The 13,084-nt window shown below is 41.6% G+C and overlaps 1 protein-coding gene across 1 annotated transcript; it reads left to right on the forward strand.

Annotated features, from left to right (window-relative positions):
• Nucleotides 1–5,716: 5,716 nt before the first annotated feature.
• LOC309794913 (polyadenylate-binding protein 4-like) lies at nt 5,717–8,021 on the forward strand (the record flags this gene model as incomplete). The annotated part of the gene is made up of 1 exon (XM_082606841.1): nt 5,717–8,021. The coding sequence occupies one exon, from the start codon at nt 5,717–5,719 to the stop codon at nt 7,697–7,699; it is 1,983 nt and encodes a 660-aa protein (XP_082462967.1). The 3' UTR covers nt 7,700–8,021.
• Between the last annotated feature and the right edge of the window lie 5,063 nt (nt 8,022–13,084).

The following is a 13,084-nucleotide window of genomic DNA, read 5'->3' on the forward strand; positions in this document are numbered from 1 at the left end:
TCCACAAAAGAAGGTGTCTAAATCACCAATAAATATATAAAAAGATGTTCAATATTATTAATAACAGTGAAATGCAAATTAAAACAGTAATAAAATACCAACAACACCCATGAAAATGGCTATAATTAAAAGGACTGAAAATACGAACTGTTGGCAAGGATGTAAAGGAACTGGAACTCTAATGTTGCTGGTGATAGTGTTAGTTATAGTTTGGAAAACTGTTTAGCAATATCTACTAGAGCTAAACATCCCAAACTCTATGACACAGTGATATCCACTTCTAGGTATGTACTCAAGAAAGATGATTACCTATGTGTGCCTGCCAAGTATATATAAATACCAAAAATGCCCATAGGAGTATTACTCATAATGGCCCTAAACTGGTAATAAACCAAATGTTCACTAATAGTGCAATGGATAACTTAAAGGTGGTATATGCATATAATAGAATACTATACAACAACAAAAAGGAATAAACCTCTGTAATACCCCAAAGCATGGATGAGTTTTACAATGTTGAAAGAGGTTAGAGATAAAAGAACGCATATTGTGGGACTTCCCTGGTGGTGCAGTGGTTAAGAATCTGCCTGCCAATGCAGGGGACACGGGTTCAAGCCCTGGTCCGGAAAGATCCCACATGCCACAGAGCAACTAAGCCAATGCACGACAACTACTGAGCCTGTGCTCTAGAGCCTGCGAGCCACAACTACTGAAAGCCCATGCACCCTAGAGCCCGCACGCCACAACTACTGAGCCCACACACGGCAGTTACTGAAGCCCACCCTGCCTAGGGTCCGTGCTCAGCAACAAGAGAAGCCACCGTGATGAGAAGCCCACATACCACAAAAAAGAGTAGCCCCCACTCGCCACAACTAGAGAAAGTCCACATGCAGCAGCAAAGACCCAACACAACCAAAAAATAAATAAATAAATTTTAAAAAGAATGCATATTATAATATTCATTTATATGAAGTTCAAAAGGAATAAAAAGTAATTTTTTTGGTTACAGAGGTCAGAACAGTAGTAACTTATTTGGGGCTAAATCAACTGGGAGGAGGTGTCAGGGAGTCCACTGTGGTGCTGGAATGTTCTTCTCTTGATCCGAGTGGTATTTGCACACTTATATGCACATACACATGTAAAAAATCATTAAGCCTTAAGATAGGTGAATTTTATGGTATGTGTTATATCTTCACTTAAAGAAGATAAATATAGATAGTAAAAATGATACATACAGAATTATTATCCTCATTATGTCTTCATGTATCAGTTTCTTAGTCATATTTCTCTAATATCATATCACTGGTATTTTCCTATGGTCTTATTATTTTGTATGTTTGTTACAGAATTACTTGCAATCTTTAAAATGGTATTTTATTGTTAATATATATGAAACTGTTAATATCTTCAGTTGATTTCTTCTATGTCAACCATACTATTTTTGTTTGTTTGTTTGTTTTGTGGTACGCGGGCCTCTCACTGTTGTGGCCTCTCCCGTTGCGGAGCACATGCTCCGGACACGCAGGCTCAGCGGCCATGGCTCATGGACCCAGCCGCTCTGCGGCATGTGGGATCCTCCCGGACCGGGGCATGAACCCACGTCCCCTGCATCGGCAGGCGGACTCTCAACCACTGCGCCACCAGGAAAGCCCCCCATACTATTTTTAATTATGAAAATACTCTCTACAGTTACTGAGGTACCTGGTCAGATCAATAATAATGCTAAATTGAGAATATTTTCCATTTTAATTTCATTATATTGAAATATAGTAATATTTCAGCCAAAATATTTTCACAGGTACTCTCTTTTTGCCTCCATTCAGAGTATGTTTATTCAATAAATGTTTTATTAGATGAAATTTGTCAAATTATCTCTCTCTATGATTCTTTTGAATGTTTTGCCAAATTTAAATTCTTTTAAGTTTTATTCTATTTTGGCACAGAGAATTTTCTCCAACAAAAGTGGGAACACAAAGGACATTCAAGATATCCCAAAGATCTATTATCTAATTTCAAAATCAAATCTTGCACTATTTGAACTTTCATTATTTCAGTACTTACACGTAAGTTGAATATATTGTATTGCACTTAGATTGATTTACAAAGAACTTCCTTAAGGGCTCAAGCATTTCTAAAATTTTATAACATGTAGCAAAGAGAGAAAGCATCTACTTCCACACTGAATCTGAATTATTTTTTTATTTCAACATCAAATTTGCAAAAAAATAAAAAAAGTATACAGTTTAGTAATTCTAACTGCATGTACATACAAAATATTTATAAAATTTAACAACTATAGCTTCTTTTTCAATTGTTAGATTTTCACAGCTCTTTTAGGATGCAGTTATGAATTTTGTGTGTACCACACCAATACAATAAGCACATTTCTTCAATGTATATATCTTAATTTAGTGGAACATTGCTTTTACCATGTTTTTACAAAGTTGTCCATCAAAATTTGTGTTCATTTTATTACTGAATAAAGCCAATAATTTTATATCAATATTGAACTTTTAAACTAAATTTATGTTTTTAACAATAGTGTGAGATGCTTTATCTAAACAGAATGAACTTTAGTTTTGCTTTGATTCCATGATTTGTATGGAAAAAAACTTGAACCATTTTTAATTAGCTGGCTTTTATTTGTAGCACCTGATATGTTGTTGTAAGATTCTCATCATTTAACTATCTGTGAAGTTATCATCCTGTTAGAACTAATAAAATAACAGCTATCACTTCACTTTTTGTACAATCATAAGAAAACTGGGAATCTAAAATGAGCAAAATGTAGAAGTAAAATCATTTGATCCAAATGGAAAGTCCTGCTGCAGAGTGACATGTAAATACACCTTCTGCAGCTGCACATGTTAAATCATGATATCCAGGAACAATCATCTTAAAATAACATTAACTTTTGAAGTAGATACTTTCAGTTTTCACATGCTCAGCAATTATGGCCCCATTGTTGGATGGGGAATTTAAAAATTTTGAAAGTTACACCTTCAACATTAGCTTTCTTGAGAAACAGAAACTCAGTACTTAATTTTTCATGAAACACTCTTGGCTTTTAGCCTATTACTGTCAAAAGAGTTTATTGCAATTTTTATAAAGGCATGAATAACAAAATAAGAAAATTTTAAAGACTTTTACCATGGGATACTGACAAAACTGCTGTAGCAAGAGCACTCAGACCACTCTCGGTACACAATATGGTAACCAGCCTCTATTTCCTGAACATATTTCATGGACACCTAATCTGTAATTACCCACATTTCCTAATGACCCTGCTGATTAGCAGCCTGGCACCTTGTTACATCATGAAATCTGTAGCATGGGCCATGGCATAATTGGCTAGAACACCAAATAGATTGCAGGGGCAACCGTGTTGAATACTTCTTCCTCCACCCCCAAGACCAGAAGGATTTAACTGTTCCTAGTCGCCTGAATCCAAGGGCACATCATTTTATCAATTAAGACTCCGCATGCTATCCTGAACAGCAGTTGTTATTTTATATATGTATATTTTTATATATATTATATATATATATAATATATATTTAGAAAGGTTCTGGAATAGAAAGATGTTCTCTCTAACCAGGCAACTCTCTTTATATATCCTAAACAGAGAATTCTTTTCCCTGCATATTAGCCTCATACTTCTAGATGAGACTACAGCAGAAATTGCAAGTACAAAATAAAGGCCCATCAAATTGATCTTCGCTTATTTTAATACAACACTTAACACTACTTGTTTAAATCAGGAAAAAAAATCCTAAAGTGGATGGTACAAGGGAATAGGCATAAATGGGGATTGTCTCAGGCATACTGGGGCATATGAAAACCCTAAAGTAGTTTAAATTCACAGTGGAAATAAATTCAATTCAAATCCACAAATATTTGTTGAGGACCTACTAAGCCCAAGAACTTTAGCTATAAGCTGAAAGGAAAATACAAATAGGAATTGAGCCAATTCTTTCCTCTTACCCTTAGGAAGCATAAGGCATATATACAAAGGATTCATATTCAGAGTAGAATGGTATGACATTTTCTTGAAAATTAATGATGTAAGACTCTTGCATTGAAGAAAATAATACAGTATTTGTTTCCAATGATAAAACTTGAGCTTTTGAGTAAAAATGAAAATTTGGAAAAATTGTATCCACCACTGTGAGTTTGACAGTTTCCCAATATCTAAAGTCTTTTCTGATGCGATTCGTAGTATGATAGTAATATGAACAAATGTGATAGTGAAAAGTGTCAACATTTCAAGGACTTGCATAACTCAGTGGATCAATACTTTCCAAATGACAAATGTGTAAGCAGTGTTACAAAAATCACACATGGGTAGAAAATGGCCATCCAAATTGCAAGATAGACAAATGGATTTTAATATAACAGTCTGAAAATTTTATTGATATGGTTTCAGAGTTCACATTACAAACTAACCTTTAAGAAACAACCCCTTGTTAAGCTTTGGTGTATATCCAAAAAAGAAAGAATATCCACAGTTTTCTGAAAAGGCTATTAAATATGTCCTTTTTCCAACTACCTATCGCTATAAGGCTGAATTTTCTTTCTGTCCTTCAGCCAAACAGCTAATCTCAACAGATTTAATACAAAAGTGGTTATGATAATCCAGCTGTCTTCTAGTAAGCCAGGCATTAAAGAGGTTTGCAAAAAATGTAAAACAATGCTACTTTTCTCACTAAATTGTTCTGTTTTAGAAAATATATTTTTTCATTAAAATATTATTTACACTGACATGTAACGGCCTTATTCCTATTTTGAAAGGAATTAATATATAAAGATTGCCTTACCTCTCCGCCCCGGGTCGCCGCAGCCTCCGCCGCTTTCGGGCCTAGCAGCCTGAAGGGAAAAAAAAGAAAAAGATTAAAAAAAACCCGAAAACGCTTTAAAATCTTAAAAAAAGAAAGAAAGAAAGAAAAAAAAAAAAGAGCGAATCCTCCTCGGAGAACCCGCGGGGAAGTCACTTTTGCACGCTTCCGGCCTGCCCGACGCCGCCGTCGCCGCCGCCGCCGCACCTGGGCGTTCGTCGGTCCCCGTCCGTCGGTCCGGTGGTGAGCCGCTCGCGCGCCCGCGTCCACGCGCCTCAGCCCGCCGCTCGGCCGCGCCGCGTGGCAGCCCCGCGCCCGCCGCCCTCGCCCCCCGCGCACCGGCCTCCGCGCTCCACGTGTCCGCGCTGCCCTTCGCCGGCCCGGCGTGGGAGGCGGTTGCGCGCTCCGGCCGCGCGGGGCTTGCCGAGTCGGCACCGACAAATATTTGGTTTCCCTCTTCCCCGGGTTGCTGTAATCTTAAACCGCCGGGAGCCCGAGGCCTATATTTATAGAGAAACGCACGTTCCGGAGGCCGCCGTGGGCACCACTGGGTTGCCTCGGGAAGAATTTTTGTAATTTGGAGGACAGTCCCTGTTTTCATTGTTTTCATTTTTTGAAATTGGGAGCTTCCAGGCCAGGACAGCTGAAAATTAACAAACTCCCAGGGAGGGCCATATTGTTTTTGAGAGCCTTTTGTCTGTGGTTGGGCAGTCTCGTCCGAGCCGTCGCCGCACTCCTCTCCGGCCCTCGGAGCCGACTCCAGCTTCTCTGAGCTTCACTGCCACCTGTGGGCCGCGGCTCGGAGCGGAGCCCCTTTTGTCCTGTGTGGCCCCCCCTAAGAAGTCCTCCTGGCGGGGCTCGGGGTACTGGGGGCTGGGGAGATGAACGCTGCGGCCAGCAGCTACCCCATGGCCTCCCTGTACGTGGGTGACCTGCACTCGGACGTCACCGAGGCCATGCTGTACGAAAAGTTCAGTCCTGCGGGGCCTGTGCTGTCCATCCGGGTCTGCCGCGACATGATCACCCGCCGCTCCCTGGGTTATGCCTACGTCAACTTCCAGCAGCCGGCTGACGCTGAGCGGGCCTTGGATACCATGAACTTTGATGTGATTAAGGGAAAGCCAATCCGAATCATGTGGTCTCAGAGGGATCCCTCTTTGAGAAAATCTGGCGTGGGAAATGTCTTCATCAAGAACCTGGACAAATCTATAGATAACAAGGCACTTTATGATACTTTTTCTGCTTTTGGAAACATTCTGTCCTGCAAGGTGGTGTGTGATGAGAATGGCTCTAAGGGTTATGCCTTTGTCCACTTCGAGACCCAGGAGGCTGCTGACAAGGCCATCGAGAAGATGAATGGCATGCTCCTCAATGACCGCAAAGTGTTTGTGGGCAGATTCAAGTCTCGAAAAGAGCGGGAAGCTGAGCTTGGAGCCAAAGCTAAGGAATTTACCAATGTTTATATCAAAAACTTCGGGGAAGAGGTGGATGATGAGAGTCTGAAAGAGCTATTCAGCCAGTTTGGTAAGACTCTAAGTGTCAAGGTGATGAGAGATCCCAGTGGGAAATCCAAAGGCTTTGGCTTTGTGAGTTACGAAAAACACGAGGATGCCAATAAGGCCGTGGAGGAGATGAATGGAAAAGAAATCAGTGGGAAAGTCATTTTCGTCGGCCGTGCACAGAAGAAAGTGGAACGGCAGGCCGAGTTAAAGCGAAAATTTGAACAGCTGAAACAGGAGAGAATTAGTCGGTATCAGGGGGTGAACCTCTACATTAAGAACTTGGATGACACCATTGATGATGAGAAGTTAAGGAAAGAGTTTTCTCCTTTTGGATCAATCACCAGTGCTAAGGTGATGCTGGAGGATGGGAGAAGCAAAGGGTTTGGCTTTGTCTGCTTCTCATCCCCTGAAGAGGCAACCAAAGCAGTCACGGAGATGAACGGACGCATCGTGGGCTCCAAGCCACTGTACGTTGCCCTGGCCCAGAGAAAAGAAGAGAGAAAGGCTCACCTGACCAACCAGTATATGCAGCGGGTGGCCGGGATGAGAGCGCTCCCCGCCAATGCCATCTTAAATCAGTTCCAGCCTGCAGCTGGGGGCTACTTTGTGCCAGCAGTTCCACAGGCTCAGGGAAGACCTCCATATTACACACCTAACCAGTTAGCACAGATGAGGCCTAATCCACGCTGGCAGCAAGGTGGGAGACCTCAAGGCTTCCAAGGAATGCCAAGTGCTATACGCCAGTCTGGGCCTCGTCCAGCTCTTCGCCATCTGGCTCCAACTGGTAATGCTCCGGCCTCTCGTGGCCTCCCTACTACCGCTCAGAGAGTCGGGTCTGAGTGCCCGGACCGCTTGGCTATGGACTTTGGTGGGGCTGGTGCCGCCCAGCAAGGGCTGACTGACAGCTGCCAGTCTGGAGGTGTTCCCACAGCTGTGCAGAGCCTAGCATCTCGTGCCACTGTTGCTGCAGCTGCTCCTCGGGCTGTTGCACCTTACAAGTACGCCTCCAGTGTCCGCAGCCCTCACCCCGCCATCCAGCCCCTGCAGGCACCCCAGCCTGCGGTCCACGTGCAGGGGCAGGAGCCGCTGACCGCGTCCATGCTGGCCGCAGCACCCCCGCAGGAACAGAAACAGATGCTGGGTGAACGTTTGTTCCCGCTCATCCAGACGATGCACTCAAACCTGGCTGGGAAGATTACGGGGATGCTGCTGGAGATTGACAACTCGGAGCTGCTGCACATGCTGGAGTCCCCCGAGTCTCTCCGCTCCAAGGTGGATGAAGCTGTGGCGGTCCTACAGGCTCATCATGCCAAGAAAGAAGCTGCCCAGAAGGTGGGCGCTGTTGCTGCTGCTACCTCTTAGACAAGGACAAACCGATTCAAAAGCCAAATAAACCCTCATGGAATTCAGCTCAAGGTTTGAAGACGTCCTAGCTTGTCCTATGGACCTCAACACCAAGAACCACAAATTGCAAATTTAATAGGTCATTTTGTATCAAAAGGTCAATTATGAAGCACCTAGAATTTTTCAATTAAAAGAATATATTCTCTGGGTTCTGATATGGCCCAAACAGTGTTAACTTTTTTTTTTCTATTGTGAGTTTTGATTTTTCCCCCCCAGAAACTGGTTTTATTTGATGTACCCAAGTCTTAAGTTTCTCAATAAAGAAAAAATCTCCATAAAAAAAAAAAAAAAAAAAAGATTGCCTTAAATAATACAACTGTGTCTAATTTCATGACACTGGTGCTACTGGGAAAACAGGGGAAAGAGAGATTATGGCAGAAAAGATACAGAAAGTTTTCACAAAAGACCTGGTATTCCAGTTTAGACTCTGAAAAGTAGGACTTTAAGAGGAACTCTTTTTGAAAGGATGAAAAGTCATACGTAAAGGCTTAGAAACAGGAAAGCATCTGTTATTCTCAGGAAATAATGAGTAATGAGGTCAGTTGGCTGAAATATAAGGAAGTCACCATTCTCTCCTGCTTCTCTTGTTAACTCTCCCTCTCCCTCTCCCCTTCTGGCTTTTCTTTCTCTCCCACTTCATAAATCTTGATGCTTCCATCAGTTTTGTCCTTGGATCTGTCTTCTCACTCTATATGTCTCCCTCAACAATCATGTCCATCTTCAAGGTTGGAACTTCACTTCTTGGCTGCTGAATCCCAGATGTTTATCGCACATTCCTTCCTGAGCTCTAGAATTATATGTTCTGGACATCTTGAAAGCAACAAACCAAAAATGGAATAAATGTTTTCCCAGAAGCCACTCCCCCTCCTATATCCCCTTTCTTGGCATCCCCCCATATTTAGAAATAACTCAGGTCAAAAACAGCAGAGTCACTTTAATCTTCACTCTCACCTTCCTCCCCTATCTTCTTTCAATTTCATCCCCTTCCATAACCACTCTTCCTTGTTTTTCTTTTCTGTACTATTTTGGTATTTTCTTAGTTCTTTCTGCCACTAGTGTCACAACCTTCCATTCCATCCTCCTTATTGCTGCTAAAGCCAATGGTACAAAAGCAACAAATCTAATCATGTTTCCCTGTCTTGAAACTCTTTGATGCCTGCCCCCTCCAAGGATTCCCTAACACCTTAGTGGAACATAAAATGCCATCCATTACCTGGCCCTTGATTACTTCTCCATCCTTAATGCTTGGCAGGTACCCTCCACAGCCCATAGCAAACCTATTTCTTTCTTTTTTTTTTTTTTTATAAAGGTGTCACATTTTATTTATTATCTTTGGCTGTGTTGGGTCTTCGTTTCTGTGTGAGGGCTTTCTCTAGTTGTGGCGAGTGGGGTCCACTCTTCATCGCAGTGTGCAGGCCTCTCAGTGTTGTGGCCTCTCCCGTTGCGGAGCACAGGCTCCAGATGCACAGGCTCAGTAGTTGTGGCTCACGGGTCCAGTTGCTCCGTGGCATGTGGGATCTTCCCAGACCAGGGCTCGAACCCACGTCCCCTGCATTAGGAGGCAGACTCTCAACCACTGCGCCACCAGGGAAGCCCCGCAAACCTGTTTCTTGATTCTGCCATATTAAAGAACTTGTAGTCCTCAAAATGACTCCAGGTTGTTTTACTTTTCCATGACCGCTTTCAGGTGTTTTCTCATCCAGGAATGTCTTTTTCTGCCCCATCAACAAAGGATACCAATTCACCTTTCATCATTATTCTAGAGATACATTTCCTCTAAGAATTTTTCTCTTCACATTGGCTTAAGTAACATATTTATTTTCCTCTTTTAATAATAACATTTAAAGTGATTATTAGCATGTGAAATCTGTTTCTGAAGCTGTTCTTAATTGATTTCCCCTCTTCACAGCACAAAATACTGAATAAAGCATTTTGCAAGGGCTCATCTTGTTTTAAATAAAAAGCAAAGAAAATTTAAATATCTAGCAGAAAGTACCCAAATCCATATTTCTTCTAATATTTCTACATATAAACTGGCAAAAAAAAGAGCCAAGGTTTACAAAACACATGTCGAATCGCCATGTGTGTATTATGTCCTTTCAAAACTTTTTTTTCACAAATAATTTTATATTTCTGGAATTCCTTGAATATTTTGCAAATTTAATTTTTGATAGACTTGACATTCTTTTATATCACAGAGGTATTTTGTTTTGAGAGGTTTTTTCCTCAAACTGAGTCACATTTCTAGTCTTTAATATTAACATAGCTGGTTATTCACAGCTCATTTTTAAAAGGATTAAAATTCTTAAGCAGCAACATCACAGCTGTATTTGCCATCCCCTGAATTCAAGTGATATCAGAGGTACAGATATGCCTGCCAGAGACTTGCTTCATTACTGAGCTCAAGTCCCCAAAATCAGTGAGCATCCAATCCAGCAGATAGAAAGAAGCTCTGAATAGCTGCACAAAATGAAAGGCTTTTATAGGTAGAAGGGAGTGGGAACAAGGAAGTTTTAGGAGGCAAAAAGCAAATTGGTCACTGCAAGGTTATTTTCCTTTAGGGGATGGCACGGGTCTATCAGGCAGCACGGGTCTATCAGGCAGATTACCTCGCTACTGCTGATCAGGCAACTCCTGATTGACTGGTGGGAGATTCCATTTCTGGGGGAGCCCAAACTGTAATTAAGTCTTGGTTTGGTGACGTGGGGCTTAGCATGAGTGGCTCCATTTGGGGCCTGTTGTCTTATCTTTAAAAAAACAAATTTGGATGGAGATATACCAAGGAAATGCAAAATGTTCAAACCTTTAATGCCTAATTACATGAGGAAGACATTATCCCAGTTATAGAAATGACGGGTCACACATTTACATAGGAGCTTAGACTTCAGAGTCTATCACACTCATGCAAAGAGCAGAAACAATGATTATAAAGACAGGGAAGTGCCACTCATTTGCTAACTCAGGTGATTCAGTGATAAGATATTTTTTTCATCAGTGTAATTGCAGCGATGTTTTTCAGTGCCTTGTAAGCACCTGATGCATGGGAGCAGGGAGCTGGTTCTTTTAAAAGGGCTAATAGAGAGAGGCAAGAAATAAGGAAGCAAGGCAGTGACGAATTAGAAAAAAAAAAGGTTATGTGAAAACCATCTGAGAAATTAGCCAACATTTGTGGAGAGAATATAGAATATAGAAGTTTGGGTTCTTTATGTAGATAATGAGACTATCAAGATTTAGTGAAGCCAAAGTTTTATGACAGAGTGGTGAGATCTAACAAATCAGATTTTCCCTCATTTATATTTCCATTTAAAAGATTTTGTTTCGGGCTTCCCTGGTGGCGCAGTGGTTGAAAATCCGCCTGCCGATGCAGGGGACACGGGTTCGTGCCCCGGTCTGGGAAGATCCCACATTCCACGGAGCGGCTGGGCCCGTGAGCCATAGCCGCTGGGCCTGCACGACCGGAGCCTGTGCTCCGCAACGGGAGAGGCCACAACAGTGAGAGGCCCGCGTACCGCAAAAAAAAAAAAAAAAAAAAAAAAGATTTTGTTTCATTGTAAACTGTATGGTCAATTTAGTGGGGCAATAAATGGTTTAAAACTGTAGTAGAAACAGTAGATACATTAGTGATACATTTAAACAGGACAGAAAGAGGAGGCGGTTCCTCCTCTCCAAGAGAGTACATGGAAGGTCATCCTATCTAAGGAGAAGGTTTTGATTTCCCACTTTCTGCTTCCCACTCAGTGACACTTTGCACCTGCTTTCTGTAATGATGAGATCTTAAAGCTGAAATTTGGAGGCAGAAGAATTGGCTTTTAGAGTTAAAGCATTGTGCTACAAAAACAGATTTGTATCTTCCCTTGGACGGCTTGGAAACTGTCAGTGCAATCCAGGGTAAGAAGGTGTGGAACCTAGAAAGACAGAAGGTAAGAGCCAAATTCCCAGGAACTCAACGACTGTGTACAGTGTTGGGTTAAAGTGAGCCATAAATGGATGACTTCCCTTCCCCTCCCCTCCCTTCTCCCCTCCCCCTCTCTATTTGTTATGCATTTTAATGTATATATATATATATATAGAGAGAGAGAGAGAGAGAGAATTCTTTTATAAAATTTTGCTTCAAAGTATTCTCTTAAAATGCAGTTATAATTCAAATTTACTTAACTCTTAAAGTAGGCTTTTTTTTTTTTTTGGTTGTGTTGGGTCTTCGTTTCTGTGCAAGGGCTTTCTCTAGTTGCGGCAAGCGGGGGCCACTCTTCATTGCGGTGCACGGGCCTATCTCTGTCGCGGCCTCTCTTGTTGCAGAGCACAGGCTCCAGACGCGCAGGCTCAGTAGTTGTGGCTCACGGGCCTAGTAGCTCTGCGGCATGTGGGATCTTCCCAGACCAGGGCTCGAACCCGTGTCCCCTGCATTGGCAGGCAGATTCTCAACCACTGCGCCACCAGGGAAGCCCCAAATAGGCTTTTTGATGAAAATATGGGACATATGAAGGGAGTTTGGAATCATGGAAAAGGCACTGGAGTGCAGATGGACAGTTCTGGATTCTATTCCTAGCTTTTCAGAATCCATGTGACTCTGAGCTTGACTATCTGAACCTCAGCCTTCCCGTCTAGAGAATGAAAATACTGGATAGACTAGAATGATTTTTAAGGCTTCTTCCAACTCTGACATTTGATTATCCTGTGAAATCTGGGTTAAGTAGAGAGGCACCTTCATATAGCACATTAACATCTGGTAGAGGCACACCTGAAGTGTAAGAGCAGAGAGGGACAAAATCAGCCTCTGAAATATTGAAATTGCCCCTCCTCAACAAATGAGTAGCTTGCTTTGTAACAAAGTAAGAACAAAAAGGATCACATTATAGCAACAAGTAGAACTTGTTACAAGTGAACAGGGCTAAAAGCAGCAAAGGCAAAGAATATATACGTGATATCACCAAAAGACAAGTGCCAGCATGTATGCTGGGCTGTTCTTATTCAATCTTCCAAGTGAGATAATGCAAATAAAATTTAGATAACAAATAATGCAATTACAATACAATAATAAATCCAATGAGAAGCAACCATGCTCACTGGGACAGTGTTTTGACAGATATACTTGTGTATATTTATTTGGCTTGACCACTTACCAGCTATGTGTACTTGGGTCAAGTTATGTGTTCATTGTAGAAAATTTGAAAAATATAGAAAATATCAAAGAATGAAAAAAATCCTCAATGCAAGGAATTCTGGAAAATATTATTTTAGCTTTCCAACCTTTATACTAAAGGAAAGCAAACCAGAACAGGTGTTTCTGTATTTGTGATGTTTATCACTTTTACTTAAAACATCATTTGAATACATGTGCTAAAG

This window comes from Mesoplodon mirus (assembly GCF_964341445.2).
Source record: "Mesoplodon mirus genome assembly, chromosome: 2".
In the NCBI taxonomy this organism is placed as follows: domain Eukaryota; kingdom Metazoa; phylum Chordata; class Mammalia; order Artiodactyla; family Ziphiidae; genus Mesoplodon; species Mesoplodon mirus.